The 22,733-nt window shown below is 42.4% G+C and overlaps 1 protein-coding gene across 39 annotated transcripts in view; it reads right to left on the reverse strand.

Annotated features, from left to right (window-relative positions):
* The window catches only part of ANK2 (ankyrin 2), a 486,040-nt gene that overhangs the window by 180,725 nt on the left and 282,582 nt on the right, over nucleotides 1-22,733 (reverse strand). For all 39 annotated transcript variants that reach the window (XM_083174515.1, XM_083174496.1, XM_083174502.1 and 36 more), the window contains one exon: nucleotides 1,160-1,261. In XM_083174515.1, the coding sequence (XP_083030641.1) occupies nucleotides 1,160-1,261 (102 nt within the window). The remainder of the gene's footprint in view (nucleotides 1-1,159; nucleotides 1,262-22,733) is intronic.

Below are 22,733 nucleotides of genomic sequence, written 5' to 3' on the forward strand. Positions count from 1 at the left end.
TTCATTTATGTGCTTGGAGGTGGGGGATAAGGATAATGCATACTTGAACATTTTGAATACTTCTCTAGTGGACACTGACAGTACTTTACCTGAAGAAGGTGAGGAGGATTTAGCCTTTTATATGCAACCAACAATGGGGAGATGCTTCTTTTAGGGTTTGTTTTTTTTAATATACATTTAGAATATCCCAATATTACATGTATAAGAACAACAAGAATACATTAAAACAAAAAACAGTACATAAACTATTAAAATATGGTACTGCCACTTGGGAAAACTTTATAGACTTGGGGGAAAATGTACTAGGGTGTGGGAATCAGAAAGTGAGAGATTTTTGAGAGTTTTCCTATTTATTTTTTGCAGTGTATAGGATTGCTGCTTTAAAAAAGGGGTAAATCTCTCCCAAGTGATACAACAAACTGGGTATTTACAGACAGTCAAAGGTATGAGGGCCGTACTCGCAAGCTTACAATCTTGATTTCTGATCCTATGAGATTTGGAGAAGCCTCAGGTGTACCCTGTGGTATATAAAACAAGGGTGTATACTTGTATACTACTGACCCACATTAGTATGCCATATCCAAGTTTATGGATATATGTCGATGTTCTACATATATTTAATGTGAAACTTTGCTTGTTTGTTGTAGATTAATAAAAATAACTTGTAAAAGTTATGGTGTGTACACACGGTAAGATATGGCTTCCGATGTTGCCGATATAGTGAACATCGGAAGCCATATCGCATGCAGATCGCATGCTTTTTTTAGGGCTTGCGAGCCCGATGCGCTGTCGATGTGTGTTCCCATGTGAGCGCAAATCGGCAGTGAAATAGAGAGGGCAGGCAAGACTATATAGTGCAGATCTGCACTATATAGTCTAAATTGTGCCCCTCTATGCATGCCGTACGATGCGAGTCCCAATGCGATCTGATCGCATCAGGACTCGCATAGCACGGCATATCGCCCCCGTGTGTACACACCATTAGACAGATATCATTTAGTTTGAAAACCTGGTTCTTATGACTGTTCTGTTTTTACTGGTCTCCCTGCCGTATGAGATACAACAATCATCGGAGACAAAATCTAGAAACAATTACCCACAAATACACAATTCCCTATTAGTGCATGCTTAAAGTCAGAAACAAAGTAATACACTGTACCTGATTACAAGTATTGATGTCCACTCCACCTTTTAGATATTCCAGTACCTTGTCCAAATTGCCAGATCTGGCAGCTTTGAGAAAGCTGGTATTGCTGTCTGACTGTAATAAAAAAAACAAAGACAAATATAAATCTGCACTTGGTTTGACGTTGTAGCTACAGCTCGATTTCCCCCCATTTAATTTATATGACCAAAGCAAATGATTTATGCTTGTCTGAGCATATTTTCATAGAGTAATGATTTCCTATGCGCTTACTATTTTGGGAATTCCCATGATAATGCATAAGTATGAAGACAGTTTACTAACAGCAGCAGTTTCTGTAATCACCCTTGCGGTGTGGGCAGTTCCCTAGAAGAAAAAAAAACGAATACTTTTAAAAATAAAATGGAGTTTATTTAGTAACTCAGCTATTATGCCATTGGTGACACCAATCAGTCCCAGTATTCCGTACACACTGCATTAATCGCACTGGAGAATGTGTATTTTATACAGTAGCTGTGAACCTGGTGCAGACCGTGATTGGGCAAATGCTGCCATACAGATGTCCTCTGTAGGCTAAAAAAAATAATCGCTCAACTCCAGTTCTCTATTTCAGTATTATGTGCCTTATAAATCTGAACCTCTAACTTGCTTTGTGCTATTATCCTGAAGCCTATATTTGTCATATTAAGTAGAAATAAAAATAATTATTTTGCAAATAGCTTTTATCTTAAATACTGGAACGAGACATATAGCAGCAATTGATGAAATGAGAGCGCACAGGAATATACAGTTCCAGAACAATGCTACAGTAAAAGTGTGTAAAAGCACTGATGCACAGGTGTCAGTTATACCTTGGCACCACTTGCAACTTTTATTTTGGCATACAGTATCTTTCTGTGTGAGTACAGGGTTCAGTTAAATGGTGCTACAGTCAAATGTTTGCGACCTGTCCATTTAACGGTCAGTGACTACTAGGCAGCAAGACTTGTGAAGAAGAACAGAGTGATCTGCATTGATGTGTCACCAGCTGCCTCTCCCCCTTGATGTTTAACCATTCGTGTAAGCAAATAAAGCACAGCTCAGCTGAGCAGCCACTGCAGTGAGGCAAAATGATGCATCACACCCACAACACATTGGTGCACATGATTGTGCAGCTTAACCAATGAAGAACTGGACATGCAGTGCTGATAAGGTTAGACATTACTATGACACTTATTAAGACATTGGGGGGGGCCTTTATATTTGCATAGCAATTTTCTGATTGCCGCTGTCTGCATTTTAAGTAATTAAAAGTATACAAATATTGTTAATTAAAATTGACTTTGTTCAAAGCAAGTTGCACTTTTCCCCAGCAACTTGATACATTTTTAAAAGTGGATATATGCCAATTTGTGATGAGCTTTTGTGCTTTTGATTGGCCACTTTTTTGCACATATGCTACCTGCAGCCAGGTGGCTCCAAAAGCAGGGCTGCGGTGCAGTCCAAAAATAAAATAGGAGAGCCACAACAACTGCCACCCCAAATGCCACCAAACAGCAGCCATGACTCGGCAGTTGGTGTTTCTCAGCTATTACATTTTGTACTGTGCTGTAGCCCTGCCGCTGGAGCCACCATTGCTTAGTACAGGAATTTGGAGGTGGTGTTTTCAAGGCCACAGTATAGTAAGGATGTGTTGAAGTGAAACGTCTCCCAAGATGGAGGATGCATTGTGTGTACTTACAAGTTGCAACCTGACAGCCAATGAGCAAGTCTGGGCAACTGTTGACCCGATTCGCCTTGAATTGCATTAGCATTGCCATCTGCAGCTCAGGGCACTTGCAGGAGTACCATAAACCAGTGGTTCCCAACCTCAGTCCTCAAGTGCCCCCAACAGTTCTTGTTTGCCAGGTCATCCAGCAGGTGCACTGATTATTCACTGAAACATTTTTAAATATCCACAGATGAAGCTACTTATTTCACTTGGGATTCTGTGTGGAGACATGAAAAACGTGAGCTGTTAGGGGTACTTGAGGACCAAGGTTGGTAACCACTGACCTAGGCTGTTGGTTCCTAGGGCAGTGGTTTATTTTAATTTGTGGGTTTAAAGTATAGAATATGTGGACAAACAGAAGTGAGTACTGTCCCTCAACCAATAACCAGACCACTGGTTGGCCTAGGGGGCGCACTGAAAAAGTGTTTAAACTACCGGAGTAACTGAAATCTATATTTATTTTGTTACTATCATTGTTACCATAACCAAGATGTTAAACCATGTTTATATTAAATTATAAGAATATAAAAATAAATCTAAAAGTGAAGATATAGCTACAGTATATGTAACTAGTATCTTACTAAAATTAAAATGCTTTGGGACTATCAAAATATCACATTTTATATTATCTCCCATTTGTTCTAACTTTTGCTTTTTTTAATTTGCTTTTTTTGTTTAGAATTTTGCTCCCTAAATTTACATGAAAAAAGCATTAGCTGGTAAAATGCAAAAACATGTCTATTATAATCCACTGGGGATTAACTGATTATAAGAAATCCAAGCACATCTGAGCTACACTATACTGTACTCCAAATGGAGTATTTCTATTATTATAGCTTTCAGCACAAACGTAGATCCTTCTACACTATTTAATCTTTACCATACAGATTCCCAGCAGCTTGCACTCGAATGACTGATTTTGGATTGTGAAAAAAAAAAATGCAATTGGTATATTTCATCAGGACAGTGTAGAAAGGGCTGCTTATCCTTGGCCAAAAAACACTCTAAAATGCTTATACTTTGCCCCCCAAAAAAAACACAATGCTTCCATCTTGCTTCAGTTTAGGCATTAGATTGTGTCCTATAACTAGACAGCACCACTCACTTGCATCCAGGGCTGGCGCAATGCAGTAGGTATAGTCAGCATTGTAGGAAAGCACTGGACTGAAGAGGTGCTTTCTCTGCCAGCAAATGGCTGTACTGCTCTTCCTGTCATGCTCAGACTTGCAGGCTGAGGTGTCTGATCTGATCCTCTCCCCTCCCATGCAAAATGAGTTTGAAGAAACTCAGGGAGCCCAAGGTGTGCTCCCACCACCAGTGCTGTGACTAAACACGTGCATAGGGGGTCGTACGATCAATGGACCCTCTCCCAAAGGAGAAAGAGCTCAGTTTTTCCCCTAACCCCTCTCAGCCATAAGGCCGAAGAGGGGGAAAAAAGGGATCTGTGGGTCCTCTTCGCCAAAGCTTAGAGAGACCCGCTTTCCTCAACCCCCGGAAGGGTTAGGACGGTGGGTCCTCCACACCCGAAGGTTTGGAGAGACCCGCATTAGGCTTCCCTCCGCCTTGCGGCTCGGGGACGCCCTCAAGGGGACCGAAGCTCTCCCCAAAAGGATGAGAGCTTCGGTACATTGGGGAATGGTAGGCCCATAAGGGTCAACCACACATACCCCCAAAAAAAAGTGACACACTACAGAAAACGTGAAAAGTGACGAACGTGAAGAAGGAAAATAAATAAATAATAAAAAGAACCCCAGCCAGAAGGCCGGATGGGGGTGTGAAAAATTGTCCTACCCCATCCAAAAGGACGAGGTAAGGACGTGCAGCCTAACCTAGAGGGGAAGTGCGCAGTGCTAGTGCTTACTAGTGCATGGTGATTTTTGGGATCACCCGTGCAGGTTCGGCACCCCCGAGTTTCCCTGGGGGCACAGTGCAGCCTCGGACTCCAGGCAGCCGACCGATCAGCGTCCGATCAAGTGTTTCTGTGCTACAATCATAGGGCACTTTCCAGCCCCCGGTATGGGAATGGGTACGCCAGTGGGCTTTTTGAATGACTCCCTTAGGGGTTGAGGACCCCTCGGAAGAGCAATCTACTCAGTGTTTCTCCGATCCCAAGGTTAAAGTTACTAAGCTGGGCTTTTCACGGTCTCCCCATCAGAGGCTACAAACCTCTGGAATGGGAGCCAACTACTCAACCCCAGCCTTTTTTCCGCTGCCTGGGAATGGATACTAGACTGAGACTTTCGCTGACTCATCCTTCAGGGGCCACAAACCCCATCAAGAGAGCCAAACTACTGGGCCCAGTGGTCTCCAAGGCTGCTTAGGAATGTGAAGCAAAATCTCTGATACGTGTCAGTCTACGGGACTAATAGGTAGGAACATAGGGCACCTTCAATGGGGTCTATTCAATACTGTGGTCTTCCTGCTTGCTGTCACCGCTCGCCCTGTCAGTATTCACCTCAACCCCCCCCCCCCCGTATACGCCAATTCCCCCTTGCTCCGTTTTTTTTGAGAGAGGGGAAATCGGCGTTTGCGCATTAGCCACGGATCTCGCTGTTTGGAGGAATCCTCTCCGTCCTGTGATGGCGAGGATTCCCCCGGAATGTTGAATAGAGTGAGCGGCCGGCGAGGGTGTAAAACAGTGAGGAATGCTGGTTATCTCCGATCCTCGCTGTTTAACCCCCTTGCCGGCCGCGGCGAGCGGCATTGAATACTACCCGATGATTTTTAAAAGTTGCCTCCTATAACCCCAGAGATGGCATTTTACAGCACTTTGGCATAAATGATATATGCAAACATTTGCACATTCAAAACAATACATATACAACAACAATATAAACATATTGGCTTGAACAAAAATAGGCAATTTGGGTGTCTTTCACTCCATAAGAGCAGACCATATATGAATGGTAGAGACAATGACATGTCATAGGAACAAGGGCCCTAGCTGAAAGAGACATTACAGAGAAATGTAACTATTGTATGAGTCACTGCATTGCTACTCCTACTGGATTCTAAACCAGCATCAGCAAGTTCAGGCTGCTAATGCCAGCTGAGTCTTGATTTTCTGGAGAGGATTAACAGTTGTACCAAAGTATTTAACAATTATGCTAAATTGTTATCTGGAGGGCATGAAATAGTCTAGCAGCACATGACCAGTGTTCATGCCGCAGTTTGCATTAAATCTGCTGTTCATCAAATAGGGAAGGTCACCAATGTACAACTTCTTAGGGGACTTCTACCATTGCCATATATCATAAACAGTAATATTATGCCACACAAGTTACTAGAAGTCATATATTGTATGTATAAAGTACCAACACATTAAATAGTAATTTTATTAATAAAACATATAGTAATTTAAAATGAGAGTCACAAAATTCCAAAACTCATCCAAAACTAGAAGTTCTCCAATTTATGGAAACTCAGGGTTATGTTCACTTTCTTTGGAAATATTACATAACTAGATGAGAGTGATGACTAAGTATAGCTCAAACATACGTATCGGTAGTCGCATATGGAGTATTAGGGCTAAATACAAAATGACTGCAAGAAGTGGGATTAATGTATGTGCACAGTGCAAGCGTTGACATATTTTTAAATGACCATCATTTACATGGCATTATCAGGTTGGTTTTGCTGTGTAAATGATGGCCGCTTTAAAAGTCTGTCCGACTCGCATGGAATCCCGCACTTCCTGCATCTCACACAAACCCTTAGTGTTTACAATAAGGAATACTGTAATAAACAACATGACTGCACAAACAATGTACTTACAGTAAATTTGTCTCTGCAGAACACAATTTTCGCAGCATTGTCACCAACAGCACATGGCGTACAACCACTAAAGATGGCCAAATATATACATCAAATTCCAAGACTGACCAGAAGCACCTGTCTTGCAATCACCTGCTAGGGACTGTTTATCACTATTATATATGTGGTTTTCCTGTTAGAATATATACAGTGGTATCTAGCCCAAGTTACAAATGGTTGGGTTTAGTTGAGTACTGATTTGGAGGAGGGCCCTTTTTTTAAATGATTATTTTTACATAGGGCACTGCATTATTACAGAGTGTGCCTTCAGTTAAGTTTCTCTGGGTAATGAGACCTTCTTATTATTTACTTTTTTTGTGTGTTTGTTACTTTGAACAGCGCCTAGTTAGGTTTTGTTTTTTTATTGTTTTCAACTTTTTTTTAAAAAAATCCTCCAAACTGCAAAGATCTACATTTCCACTGCAACCAACAGTAAGCTCACAGGAAAAGCAATGTTATATGGATGCCTTTTACATTTAAATTAGCATCACAGCAAGATCTACTTTATATAGGATTGCTATAGGAAAACTAAAATAAATCACTATAGTAAAATACAGTATTAAGGATGAGTCCTGAAACATCAATCAAACATAAAACGAATATGACGCAGTGAACCTGACCATGCCGATCATTAGGACATGCATACTGTAAGTAAAGATTTTATTTAGCACACATAATATATATATTTTATTAATTAAACAATAGATCGCTTAATTAAACTAACTTTTAGGAGTACAACAGTGACATGGCATCAAATTAGTGTGTGCTGAAGCAGAGTACAGTGACAGTCACCTGGGTGTCACCTGGAATTACGCACTAATCATTTCCATTAAGGACGCATGCATTATATAAGCCTGCAGGCGGAAATAGCATGAGCACATAAATTGTTAGGATAAGACTGTTAGTGGCAACACCACAAGTGTCACATGGAGAAGCTAGGGGACATGTCCTTTACTAAGCACTGGTGTTCTTATCATTGCAAATCAGTAATGAATTAAAAAAAAACTGTAAAAGTTAAGTGTATAAACGGTTCTAGGTAATATATAAATGAACATAAGAGACCCTGGTCTAATAGCTCTGAATATAAATTAATCTGACCTGCAGGAACTTCAAGGTTTACATTTATTCAATAAAAGTCAACTTTATTTTGTGCAACAGGTGCAGGCATTGCTAGAAGCACTGCAGAACTGGGGAGAAAATGACGTGGTTGGTTTGTAACCTGAGGACTTCATCTAATAAATAGGAAGAAACACAGTTCAATAGTAATCTACATTATATTTTAGTTAGCCAACTAATCAGACACAAAAACAATTAGAAAAATATCGGGTGGTTGTTTCCAAATATAAATACAGCATTCTGTTCTATCAATTACATGTAATTATTTCAATGTTGTGGAACAATTCAAGATTTTTGTTGTGTTTCAGACAATGTTGGAACTGGCTAGAAATATGATAGAGCTAGAATACCTATATACCTGTCTCTCTATTTGTCTAGTTTCTACTGGTTGCCATGCTTGCTCATGTGAAGCATCTCTTTCCTATGTGGGAACAAGCATCTCTTCCCTATCTGTGAACAAGCATCTCTTCCCTATCTGTGAACAAGCATCTCTTCCCTATCTGTGAACAAGCATCTCTTCCCTATCTGTGAACAAGCATCTCTTCCCTATCTGTGATCAAGCATCACTTCCCTATCTGTGAACAAGCATCCACTTCCCTATCTGTGAACAAGCTTCTCTTCCCTATCTGTAAACAAACATTTCTTCCCTATCTGTGAACAAGCATCTCTTCCCTATCTGTGAACAAGCATCTCTTCCCTATCTGTGAACAAGCATCTCTTCCCTATCAAGGTACAGTACACTCACCGCATCTTCTTGATCTGAGTTTCCTTCACTTATGTAGCCATAATAATCAAGGATTTTCTCCAAATCTGTGATATTTCCAACATGACCAATGGTTTTCCCAGTGTGACAGGCCTGGCAGAGTGGTGCATTGCCCATAGCTATTCTGCCCTAAGCTATGCACTTATCTGCAGTGTCAGTCATCCACAAACAATCCAGATAAATAGTAGCAGTTACTTCTTTCTGTGGTCCAGAAGTTCCCTCAGACAGTCTTCCTCTCTGCTCACTAGAATCCCTTTCGGAATTCATCTCCAGCAACTGCAGACATCAGTGAGTGACCATTTCCAATTCAGGCACTGCTTGTCTATTTTTACACCTACTAGGCCAGTTATGCATGTAAATGAGGCTGAGAGGGGGCTGCCTCCCAATACACAGACAGTATTCTCAGCACATGGAGTTAGAGGCTCCCAGTGTGAAATGCCTCTGCTATGCCTGTGAGTCCTATTGAATTACTCTGTGCCATGTTTTGATTTTTTTTTTCACTGCTCGCTGACTTTCTGATTATGTGATGAATGTCATTGATCTATTGCTTCTTCCTAGATCACTGGTGCCAGTAATGAGAGGACGCTTATGTACATAATCGTTTAACATTTTCATCTTTGCAGAATAAACAAAGTCTCATTATAAAAAAAATATATTATTTTACTTAATGGAAGTATAGAAAACTCAATGTCCTCATTGTTATATGACAACTGAATACAACATAATGGTGTTTAATTAAAGTATAAAAAAGTTAGTGGCTTTAGCACCCAAATTTCACTTATTATACACCTATTACAGTCATTTGCAGAAAGGAAACCGGTACATCACAATGATATAGTCGATGTAGTAATTACGGTAACTCTGCAGTGGACATGTCAATGGACACATAGGGAAACAATAGTGTGGTCCGCTGTATTCCCTATATCATTTTGGTTGGATTGTAGTTCCCACTTGGTGAGCTGCTGTTTATACAGTTCAAATTCTAGTGCACAGACCAGAGCAAAAAATTGCAAAAAGTAGTGCTAATTACACCAATGAACAATTAAAATATGTAAATTTAATAAACACATAGAATATTGACATATTTTAATTGTTCATTGGTGTAATTAGCGCTACTTTTTTCCCTTTTTTTTTCTTGTATCGCTGAGGGATTGCTCCTCCCTCATCGAGTAGATGCTTTGTGTCACACCCCCCGCCATTAACATCAAGATGGATCACCGCCATCAACGACATTAAAGCAGTTGAAAAGATCCAACGGGAGGGATGGCGGGACAGTCCACATAAAACTGAACTGTCCTGCTGAAAGTGGAACTGCTGGAAGGTTTGCTATAGTTAAAGCATGTTTACCAACATAAATGTGGCATACCCTATATATGACACACTAGATAAAGCCGTTAGTGTTTATACTTAAAAACTTTATGGAAACAAAAGAGAAAGATTAAACTGTATTCAGCAAAAATTCAAATGAGATGTCAAAGCCCAGGCTACTGTAGCACAAATACAGTAACTGGCACAGACGTCGCTGACATGGGGCCTCTATGACTACGGAACCACACATATACGTCTGCAGACACCCACAAGCATTATGCATCTATGAGGAAAGCAGCAGTCCTTTTGTAGCTCCAGCAGGAAATAAAACTGGCTATTATTTACTGAAGGCATTATTATCCCTGTGTCTGTGTAGGAAACGATTGACATATAGTTGAAAATGCAACTTTGATGTGATAGTGATGATTTATTTTTAGAGCAATGAATGACCTCTGTATTTTCCTTCATGCTTATGCACTCCAGATTACAGCAGATGAATTAATTCCAGAAGTAACTGACAAATCTGCTGCTCTAGCAAAGGAGAGTTCAAGTCCATTGCACTCATGCCACAAATTGTCTATGGGTAAAGGTATTTTAGGCATTGCTATGGTATACCTCCATCATTTCTTGTTCATTTTACAATAGGAAACAAGACAAGTCCCACCAGCAGATGGGGGTAAGAGTGTCTACAGAACAATGGAGGCATGTCCATACCCATATGCAGAGGTGCCTTGTGCACCCCTACAAACTCACATTCTTTGATGCACACACCAGTTGCGTTGCGTGTGCCACCCATTCACCATTGCAGTGCCTCCCAGGTTTTCCACCATGGGGCAAAGCTGTAAAGATCAAATCAAGGCCATCCTTCATAAATCCTATTAACCATTTCACACATTAGCTTTCATTATTTGTGCATTAACAATGGGGAGTCCATGGTAGGTCTAGGAAGATGATTATTTCCACTAACTCCAGTGTGTAACTTCAAACTTTTTTTGGGGAAGAAAAAAAAACAGCTCTTGTAAACTATTGATTTCACAACACAAAACCAATACTAGGCGCATTAATGGGTGTAGCCTGGGCTCAGTAAGGAATGTGCCCAACTCCTCTGCACATACACTCCGTGTCACCATAGATCATGCCACACACAAGTGGCATTTTGCAAAGTGGGAGGCATATTCTTTTGTAAATTCCTCTCTGACTCCCTATATACAACAATACTAAAAAGTAGGGATAACATGCTGTAGCCATACTTAACTTTTTGTATGTACTCTGTAGTAGATACAGTAGGGTGACATGACTTTAAAATGTGCAGAGGAGATGGGGGAGGGGCATTTCACTGCATATCGCTACATCAATTCTCTGGACCGCTCACTTTAGCAGAACCTGAGAATCTGGCATAATCTCCCCGGAGTCTGGGAGAGCCCCCTGGGTGTTCTGGACATTCCAGGAGAGTAAGCAAGAATGGTCCTAAGAAAGCATTAATAGTTCTATTTCACACAGTGTACCCATTCAAACTGAAAACTGGAATATTGAAGATAATCAGAAATTATCATTGGCTAGCTTCATGTATTTTATACATATACTTTTTTTGCAGGTGTATGACATAACATTGTGGACCTAATTTATACTTGGACAGAAATCAAACCCTTCGTTTGATAGTGGTCATCATCATTACCAGTGCACAATTACACATACTCTATGCTGGGTGAAAAAGACATGTCTGACAACATCCAACCCCACATAGCCTGTAGATGACTGAATGCACCCTATCTGAACAAAACTTCCAAAGAGAACATGTGGAGAATCAGCTTCTTTTTATAGAATGCACTAAATTATCTAGCAGCTGATTGGATGTTATGGGTAATGTCTCCATTTGTTCTTTTTAGAAGGTTTGATATCCTTCTCCCTATATGAGAAAGCACTGCTACTCATACTTGCCTACCCTCCCGGAATGGCTGGGAGGCTCACGAAAATCGGGTTCTCCTCCAGCCCCCCTGAAAGGAAGGCAAGTCCACCACAATGGCCACATTGTAACTCAAGCCCCCCTCATTTGGGGTTCCGGGGGATCAGATGGCATGATTTATGGTGAATTGTGCCACACTAATACCATTTCACTGGCCACACCCCAAACATCGCATCCAGCAATTAGCGCCACCCTGCCCCCTGTCATTATCCCCGCCGGCCCCACCCCCTGCTTCCCCGTGCTGGCTGCCTTCTCCTGAAGCCTAAATGTTGGCAACCTGCCATTACTGCCCTGTTAAATTTATTCAGTCTTATGTGCAAGTTGATTAAACTGCAGTGCATTACATATACTTGAGTAAACACAGGAGCATATATAGTGCAAATGCACGCTAGACACATTCTGAACCCTGCATCAGTCCCTACATGTTCTCCATATATTGTAGGGGTTTCCTAACAGAAAATTCCCAGTAGAAGCAGTAGATTGAATGCACTGAATCCTCACAAAGCACACACCGTATCCTAGCAACACAAGATTCCCATGTTCTCCGAGCAGTCATTACATAACAACAGGTAACCCACACACATCCTTGCAATCATCCCTCCCTGCTGTCTCTTTGTATCTGCATTCCTCATCAAATTCATCATTGTAACACCACAGCAATACTGGCTATATATATATATATATATATATATATATATATATATATATATATATATATATATATATATATATATACACACTGCGCTGTGTTGTCCGGCACTCCTCGCAATCCGGATTGTTACTGCCCGGGTGCCCTCCTTTTTGGATAGCTCCACCAGATATGTGCAGGTAAAAATAGGCTTCACTCCGGGGCTTTTGCAAAACAGTGAGTTTACTGTGAAACGGCCAATTCACAGTAAACTCACTGTTTTACAAAAGCCCCAGAGTGACGCCTATTTTTTACCTGTATATATATATATATAGCCACTTCCAACGCGTTTGACGATGAAACGCGTTGGGCGTGGCTACAATCCTTGCTGACGTGTGACGTCCCTTTGGTCCGGTTCAAGCATTCCTGGTCCTGTACCGACTGCGGCGGGTGGACGAACCCCGCTGGGCTGACCACCCTGCGTGTTTGCTGTACATCTGTTCGACTCCGCTGTGCCGGTGATATGGCCTTCTGTGGCGAGTTTCTATTCTAACCCCAATGTATGTCAGTTATTATAAGTAAAAGTGTTGTTTTTACATTCCGCTGGCTGTGCGCTCTATCTGATTTTTCTTAATTTACAAGTTATCTGGGATTCGTGGTTGGAACCTTTGTTGGAGCTGCACATATTGGGACTTATTTTATGGACCTGGTCTAAAGGACATTTGGACTTATTTGCACTGGGTATATTTTCTCCATATATATATATATATATATATATATATATATATATATATATATATATATATATATATATATATATATATATATATATATATATATATATATATATATATATAGTAACAATTCACCTAAATTCTACTAAACTTCTGTACTCTAAAAATCCTAAAGTAGGAAGATGTTTATATTAAGGCAGCAAATGAATAGTAACAGCATACCATGTATACTGGAATATAAAACAATGTTTTCCCTCAATTTCAGCTACTGTGACAAAACAAGTGTCAACTTGTCAGCTGTTTTATTCAAAATACATTTTATTTCAAATTAAGCCATTTATGAGATTTAAGCTTAAAGCTAATTATGTATAATAGACAGCATTTGTATTGTCTCCTGAGTACTTCTGACCTACCATACTTTACAAACTGGAATATTAAGATTGACAGTTGGAATCAAGAGCTGGAGACTAACCAGACAAGAGGCGGTTTATATCTTCATGGTTGCGACCATAAATGCCAACTAGAAGCCCGGAGAGGAGGGAAAGGGGGGCTGATGTCACCGAGCCCCGCCCCCACGACAGGCAGCTGCATTAATTTGCGGGTCCGTGGATGGGTAAGGGGCTAACATTACGTGAAACTGCACAATTTGCATCAGTTTAGCCCTGCCCCGCGGACCTGCAACATTCTGCATTTTATACCGCGGGGAAGGGGGGAGTAGGGGCTGTGGCTACAATGCGGGAGACTTGCCCACCTTCCCGGGGTGCCGGGAGGGGGACCCGATTTGCGGGACCCTCCTGGCCATTCCGGGAGGGTAGGCAAGTATGGTTTCGACACGTTTGTAAACCCCAAAACACTCAGTACAGTTGTTGGAGCGGCAGCACTGTTTCCTGAGCATTGATAAATAAAGCTGTGACCTATTTTTTGTCACACATGACTTTGTCTTATTTGTGTGAAGGTCATGATTGGTATAATGTTGTGTAATGTTGTAAGAAAAAAAAAGACGAGGGCATAAAATACCAGGCAGTTCCTAAATAGGTACGTATTTATTCATGATCTGGTTTAGTACTGATAATTAGAATAACTTATCTCCGCTATTCGTGACAATAATATAACACCAGAATGTATTTAAAAACGCATGCAGAAACAGGGGCTCAGAAAGGGTCCCTTCCCTGCGATGTGTTAGAGGTGAATGGAACCCTCTCCAGGTGATTTTGGCAAAAAGCAGCCCATAGGCTACAGCGAGGTGTGGTTAAATTGGTAATAAAGCAACCAACATGGAGACTGTTTTTGCGTTAAACAATTAAATATGGCAGCGGATTTCCCCAACATCTACTGCGGGCCCCTGTAAATAAATGCCATGAAAATAATATATGTGGGTACCCTTCCATAAGTCCCCTGCAATGGACACAGTGTCCAGCAACCCACACCTCCCAGAAGTGCAGAAACTAGAAAGAGCCCAAATGCTATTAGTAATTTACGTGAGGTCTGCATTTTTGTTCAGGCCAATACTTCTAGTGCACACATGGTTAACACTGAGGTACTGATTTATTCACCTGTGCTCAATTATGGCTATCCTTAAAATCTTGACTGTTCAGGTGCGTACACACTGGGCGATATATCGGCTTTTTGATTGAATGGACGATATATCGATGCACCAAAGGCCAGTGGGTATGAGCGATATATCTGTGAAGGGCATTGTTGCACAACACCGCTCATGTCCTATATATCTATAAATATATCGACACATCTTGCTGTGTGTGCGAGCAATCCATTGACCGCCGATACAACGCAGGAGCCGCCATGATTGACAGCTCAGTGTGTGATCGTATGCAAATGGACGCTCGCCCTCCAGTGATGTCAGTCCTAACGAATCGGACTGTGTGTATGGAGAACACCCTGCTCGATCCGTCTGTAGATATATCTGCAGATCAATTAATCTTCAGGTTCATCTACTAGTGCGTACCCAGTTTTAGTGTAGTGTGAACCCATACACTATGGAACACAATCCTATGCTGACTGGACTAGGATTTTTTGGGCACTATGCAGCAGTGCAGCCAGACTTTGCATCAATTGTTTTGGTCTCTTTGAACTATTTGTTTAGATGCGCTTCTTGTCCACACTAGATGCTGTGGGGTGGATGGAATAGGGTCTGAGTTACTGCAGGTGAGGACCTTGGGCGAAGTCCCACTCCTCTGGTAACTCATACACAATTACATTTAACCCTTTATGTCTAATGCAGGGTACACACCAGAACGACAAGGGCCCAATCCCATCAATCTAGATCCAATCCCGACCGATTGGATGTAGATTGTAGGAAAATTGGGCGCCTTTTTGCCTGTTCTGGTCCGATCCCGATCCGATGCGCGGCCCCGCGGGTTGGTTGGTCGTTATTCAGATCCTACCTGCAGCAGGATTTAAAAACGACCATACACCTGGGTGCGGGTCGCGATCGTATCGGAACCCGCTCACGGTGCACATCGTGAGCGGGTCGTGCGCTCCACGTGATTGCGAGCGGGTCGGACGACCCGCTCACGATGTGCATCGTGAGCGGGTCGCCCTGGTGTGTACCGGGCATTAGGCTATATTAAGACAATCGGCCTGATTCAGACCTGTTCGCTATTGTGCAAAGGGGCAGTAGATAGCAGCTGCCAGACAGAAAGAAAACCCGCCCTGTGTAAACTTGCAAGATAACTTCGAAGCTATCACAGATCACTATCCACTCACAAACCTATACACAATCCCAGTACCATTGAATGTTTTTTTTCCATTCTGTGCAAATGTGAGTATCTCTGACCCTTCCACAAATCCTGGACTGAGATGGCTGAATGAGGCTGATTGTGCTGACATCACGATGCATGACATCCCTTAAAGCGCCTGGGCACGGCTGCATCTATGATCCATATGCATTTACCGTCACTATTTGACCTTGTGAATGCGCAATGCATATGGTACGCATGCTCAGTAATTCACTAATCACTCGTTTGGGAATTCGCTGATCAGCGATTAACTCTGAATCAGGCCCAATATGCTATTCACTGTATTAAGGAAAGCTGCACAGATTACATTTCAGAATTAAAATGTGAGCGGAGTCGCTGACACATGGCCAAACTTCTGGCACTGCCGGACAGACTCAGACGAGGCAATTGATAATAAAATGAAAAGGTGTCTGAACATTTGGTAATCTTGTTTCTCACATTAATATGTTATCCTTGGTTTGTACTATTGTAGGACAAGCTGTTCACATGTAAGTTCCAAAATCAGACATTATGCCTTATAAATTATATTGACTCAGAAAACAGCAAGTTTTTTTTTAAGCCCATATGAAGCAGTGACAGACATTTTAGGATTAAACTGCTAAAAAGTATTTTGGGAACAGCACAGTCAAAGGATAAAAAAACTAAACTACATATCATCCAGAAGCATGGTGTCATTGATGATATAGGGCCTAATTCAGATCTGATTGCAGGACAAATTTGTTCTCAAAATGGGAAAAAACATGTGCACTGCAGGTGGGGCAGATTTGGGTGAGTTTATTTGTGTCTGTGCAGAGTTAATACTGGCTGCTTTTTTTTTTAACACTGCAATTTAGATTTCAGTTTGAACACACCCCACCCAAATCTAACTCTCTCTGCATATGTTAAATTTGCCCCACCGGCAGTGCACATGGTTTAGACAATTTTGAGAATAAATTTGCCCAAGTCTAAATTAGTCCCATAGTCTGGATCTGACTGCATGTACAGACACAAGCAGAGGTCGATAACAACCCGCGGGAATGTGCATCATTAACTTAATTTGGGGTTATTCAGACCCGATTGCTGGGCTGCTAATTTGTAGAGCACTGTGATCAGGTAATCACCACCAGAGTGAAATCTAACCCTGTGCAAGCCTGCGATAAACTTGCAAAAAAACCCGGTACTTATATGTTAGTTGGGCGCCCACTATAGCTACTACGCTCATACCCCCACTATCCATGTTGGCATGGAGCGTAGCGAGCCCCGCGAGGGGATGCGTAAAACTAAGCAAATAGCTTAGTGGGCGCCCAACTAACATATAAGTACCAAAAAAAAAAAAAAAATGAAAAACTGCAGCTCTGTAATTAATTGCAAATCCATTCGCACCACTCACTATCAAATGATTTTTCCAGTGTACAGTCTTTGCGTAGCCCAGGACCTCCCTGTCAAAGCGATAGAATCAGGCTGATTGAGGCCAGAGATGATGTCGCATACCCTCCGTGATGACTCTTTTCCACACCTGTGTTTTCCCTGACACTCTAAAGGCCCCCACACACTGAGATGATTTGATACAATTTCGGATGATCCTGACGGACCCCATGCGCATCGGACCCTGTGGTTGCACCAGCGGGACAGCAGATATCTCGCAATCGGACCCATCAGTGGCACACTGCGGGTGCTTTGTCGCACCTGCAATGTGTCGGGTCCTATCCTAGGTGTGTGCCAGCCCCTTGTGCAGCCAGCCAAGGGGTCCATGCGGTGGGGAGTGGTGGGGCGAGATGCAGCTGCTGAGTAATTTGCAATGACTAGCCGAACATGATTGGCTGAGAGGATTCTCTCAGCCAATCAGCGTCTGGCCAGTCATTATAAAATTTTCAGCAGTCGCATCACGCCCTGCCACCCGGCAAAATGCCGCTATAAGGCAGCTCTCACCCACTGCTCAGACGGACCCCGCTGCCCCCCCTCTCGCCACCACCAGCTGTAACTCTCTCTGCACATGTTACATCTGCCCTACCTACAGTGCAGCATAGTTTTGTCCATTAAAGAAGGAATTTGCTTTTGCAAACCAACCTGATTTAGGCACAATATACAAGTATCACATATGAAATAATCAACCCAGTGCGTCCTAGTCACATTGTGTTGTGATTAATATATTTTCTGGCAAAAAATAAATGCCTGGCAAATGCTTATCTGCACATAACCAGGCTGCTCACTCCCTCACCCACCTAGCATATTGCGTTTGATGGCATATTGAAAATAGAACTTATTAAAAAGCTATTGCTGCTACTATGTAGCACTGTATGTACAGATCCAGGGACTCAGCTAGACAAGATATACAAGTGTCATAAGTCAAATTAATCAGCATTAATCTCCGTGTGTGTCCTAGTTGCATGGCAATGTGATTAAGACTCATTTTCAGTAAACAAAAAAAAGCAAATTCTGATTCTCATGCGACCTGGTGTGTCAAGAGGGGCTGTTTGGTGTGACTGCAGCTATGATTTATGAGGACACACCTACTGTATATAGTAATATGAAGAGAAAAACACACAGTACTTTTTTTATAAATATCACAAAATTATACACTGCTGAAATTTCAGTAAAAAAAATAAATCAAACGCCAGCTTCTAACTCCAATAAGGTCACATACTGTAACAGCAGGCAGCACAGGAGTACTCCTGGGAAAGCACTGAAACAATAATTACAGCAGGCAGCACAGGAGTACTCCTCAGAGAGGGCTGAAACAATAATTACAGCAGGCAGCACAGGAGTACTCCTCAGAGAGGGCTGAAACAAGCACAGGAGTACTCCTCAGAGAGAGAGAAATAAGACAAGCTCATTCACAATGCTACAAATTATTGTTATATCCCAACTTCTTAACCCTCTGAAGAGGGACACTCGCGTGGCGTAGCTGCTAACCGTACATTTGCATGGCCTATTCAAATGAGGGCGTCATCTGGCCATGCCCCATTTTTCACCCTTCAGGCTGGAAGGACTCTAACTCGGGGCGGGGGCAGGAACGTATAAAAAAAACTGTGATGGTCCCATGAAAAATGGGACAATTGGGAGGTATTGTTATACAGGTTGAGTATACCGTATCCGAATATACGTTATTCAAATTATTCCGAAAACCATACATTCCAGAAAGTGAAAAAATATTGTTTTTCTTTCCGCTAAAAACTGGGGACATTTGTAACAGCACTAATGAGGACTTGATATGTAACTGGCACTATATATATGTGCAAGACAATGATTGCTTGGCATTCAAATTCAGGGCCTGAGATAGTACACAAATTTTGTTTCATGTTTTGAAACCTTGATTTTTGAACAAATAAAATATATTTGTGTGTATTTCATGTGGTTGATGTGTTTATACAGCATAAATGCAAGATGCTTAAAAATACATTATTGGAATATTCAAATATTCCGAAATACGGAATAATTCCTTATCCAAAATTCTCCTGGTCCTGAGCATTTCGGATAAGGGATACTCAACCTGTATATCTAAAAGAATAAATAAGAGAGCTCCATAGTGCAATAAAGAAAGTAACAACATTTTAAAAAAATTCCATTCATGGATGAGTACAGGGTAACGTACCAAAGTCAGCGGTTACACACAACCGCAATTTATAATAGCGTGTATCTCTGTGTTGCACACAGGGTGTTGGAGTGGTTCCACTCTAACATTCAGGCAGCAAAACAGACGGGCGATGCCAGGCCATGCCCCTATGCGTTTCGTCACTGCAGACTTCGTCAGACAGCTCAAGAAGCCCTCTGATGAAGTCTGCAGTGACGAAACGCATAGGGGCATGGCCTGGCATTGCCCGTCTGTTTTGCTGCCTGAATGTGAGAGTGGAACCACTCCAACACCCTGTGTGCAACATTAAGATACGCGCTATTATACATTGTGGTTATGTGTAACCGCCGACTTTGGTACGTTACCCTGCGGGCCCCGGTAAGAATTTGGGGGCATGGTCTAAGTGTGGGAGGTGTGGGCACCTCCCACACTTAGGCCATGCCCCCAAAATGTTTAGAGGAGGGTGAAAGAAAACTCTAAAAACTGTAATCTCATCAGCAGCAAACACCTACAGCATGTGCTGTGCTGAAAGCAGGCTCAGCATGACCTCTTATGCTGTCAGTGAGACACTCATGCTGAGCCTGCTGTCAGCACAGCACATGCTGTCGAAGTGTGTGCTGCTGTTGCTACCCGCCTCGTAAGGGACGGAGGGGGAAGGGAGGGTCGGACCAGGTTCGCTTGGGTCGCTTGCTGCGGGGCCCCTCCAGCAAGCATGGGCCCGGGTAATTAGTACCTGCCCTCCCCCCTCTCGGCTGCCCTGCTCCTGTCCGATCTCGAAACGTGTCCCAAGTTGCTTATACAGTACGTAACAATATGCAATTTGAAAAGAAACTCCAATTATAATTAAAACAGGAGTTTTAATAAAGTGCATACAAAATAAAATGATGCTGGTGTGGCACCGTTGACAGGGTTCTAGGTCGAAATGGATGAAGGTCGACGGGTGTATCAGTCGACATGGGACAAGGTTGACATGGTTTTAGTTCGACAAATGTGTTAGGTCGACAGGTCGCGAGGTCGACATGGGGTTGTTCACTGTTTTTGAGCCATGTGGGTATTTCATGCCCTACCATCCACAGACTGATGCTGTAAATACTCGTCATAACGGTGTACACATGGTGAGAGTTTGACTTGCGATTTTTGACTATATAGTCAAAATTGCATAGCAAATAGTCAAAATCACACTGTGTTTACCCGCAACTGATCGGGCTTCGATCCCGATGGGCAGCCCCGCAGCATTGGCATCCAAGGTAGAAATTGGCTTTACAACACAGGCGCCGTCCCTCCCTCTATGCCAACAGATGGCGGAACCCTGCCGCCCGCGGATATCGAACCAAGATTGTCCGCTGCCAGATCAGCCCCGTGTCTACACACCATAAGTCTGGTGCCCATCTATATACATTGTGACATCTATTACAGGGGTGTTTCTGGGCTCCACTGGGAGGGAGGGGTTTATGATAATTGGGGGATGATGGTAATGAGTTGTTTGTATGATGGAGGTTGGGGTCTGTGTTCAGTCTCAGTGGGGGGAGGGGGTATTATGTGAAATGTGGAGGTTTGTGGTTTATCACAGCAGCTTAATCTTCTGGGGGCCACTAGGCATATTGAAACCAACGTCTTGCACATAGGTGTGGTGATGTATTAATACCACCTAAATTGGTGTTGATTTAAATACATTTGATTTGGTACCCACTTTAGAATCACTTCTAGAAATGTTTCCAGGGCCACTTTTAGTTCCCAATACGTCCATGCATCACACAACTTCCCTTTAAATTCATGGGCATGTGCCATTTACTCAACCAATGCCACCTGCAATCAGCAGTAAAAATATAGTGCTATGGATTGTTAGAGAGATGGGCCTCAGACCAGTATCTTGCCTAGGGCTCCATGAAGTCTTAATCTACCTCTGCCTTCAGAGGTAGATTTAGAAAGCATATCATTTAGTCCGATGTGATTTGACAGCAAATCCAGTGCTGGATCCTCTGGTGAAGATGTTGTATTATAAATTATTAAAACATTATTATTATTATTTTAATATTTTCCTTACAAACTACAGGTACCAGTGGGTTCTTAAATGACCTGGCATGCTGACAGGGGGTATCCCCACTGAGCGTAACTCTGTTTTAGCATTATCCCCCTGGCTGGTTCAACCTGGTGTTGGTTATTCCTAAATAATTATACTACATACCATATTGCCCCTGACTCGTTATGCCACACAATATCCCTGATACAATATGCTGCATTCCACAATGCCCTTGACACAATATGCTGCACACTTAAATGACCATGACACATTATGCCGCACACCGCAATGCCCCTGCCCCAATATGATGGACACTGTGTCCCACAATAAGGCTTCTTATTGATTTTAAATGACCTGCTTGTTACCAGGGGTCAATGCTCACAGCCAAGGTTGAATGGTCATTGCCAGGCGGACATTGCTCATTGCCAGGAGTCGATGCTTGTTGCCAGGGGACAATTCTCATTGCAAGGAGACAATTCTTGTTGCCAGGGGGTTACATGGTATAAGATGCAGCTTTGCCATAAACTGTATCTTTCTCCATGTGGCATCAGCACTAAGCGCTCCCAGCACTTATGGGTAATGCTGCAGCACTGTGCTTCTTGTCAGACGGTAGATACTAAATACTGTATGACGTCTAGCGTCTGTCCGAGGTGGAGAAGTGCACCAGGTGGGTGGGCAGGCAGGCGGGGAAGATGGTGGGCGGGCAGAGGAGTGGTTGAAACAGCCAGATTAATGAGGCGAGCTATCAGTAGCTCATGAGTGACAATTTGGGGACTATGGGCCTATAGACTAGGCCTGGCCAACCTGTGGCTCTCCAGCTGTTAAGAAACTACAAGTCCCAGCATGTCTTTCCACAGTTTTGCTATTAGGGTATGATAAAACTGTGACAAAACATGCTTGGATGTATCCTTTCAGAACAGCTGGAGAGCCGTAGTTTGGCCAAGCCTGCTATAAACTATTTAACATGTTCATTATTAATACTATATTACATACTTTATCCAGTATATAACAACCCAATATGTACATACAGTCAGGGGCGTAACTACCATAGGTGCAAGGGGTGCAGCTGCTATGGGGCCCAGAGCTGAAGGGGGCCCATCTTTGCTGTCAAACTAATATGTTTTGCATACATTTATCACCATCAGTTGATATATAGGGGGCCCTTACAAACTTTTGCTATGGGGCCCA

Source organism: Crinia signifera, chromosome 1 (assembly GCF_055691185.1).
Source record: "Crinia signifera chromosome 1, ASM5569118v1, whole genome shotgun sequence".
NCBI lineage: Eukaryota > Metazoa > Chordata > Amphibia > Anura > Myobatrachidae > Crinia > Crinia signifera.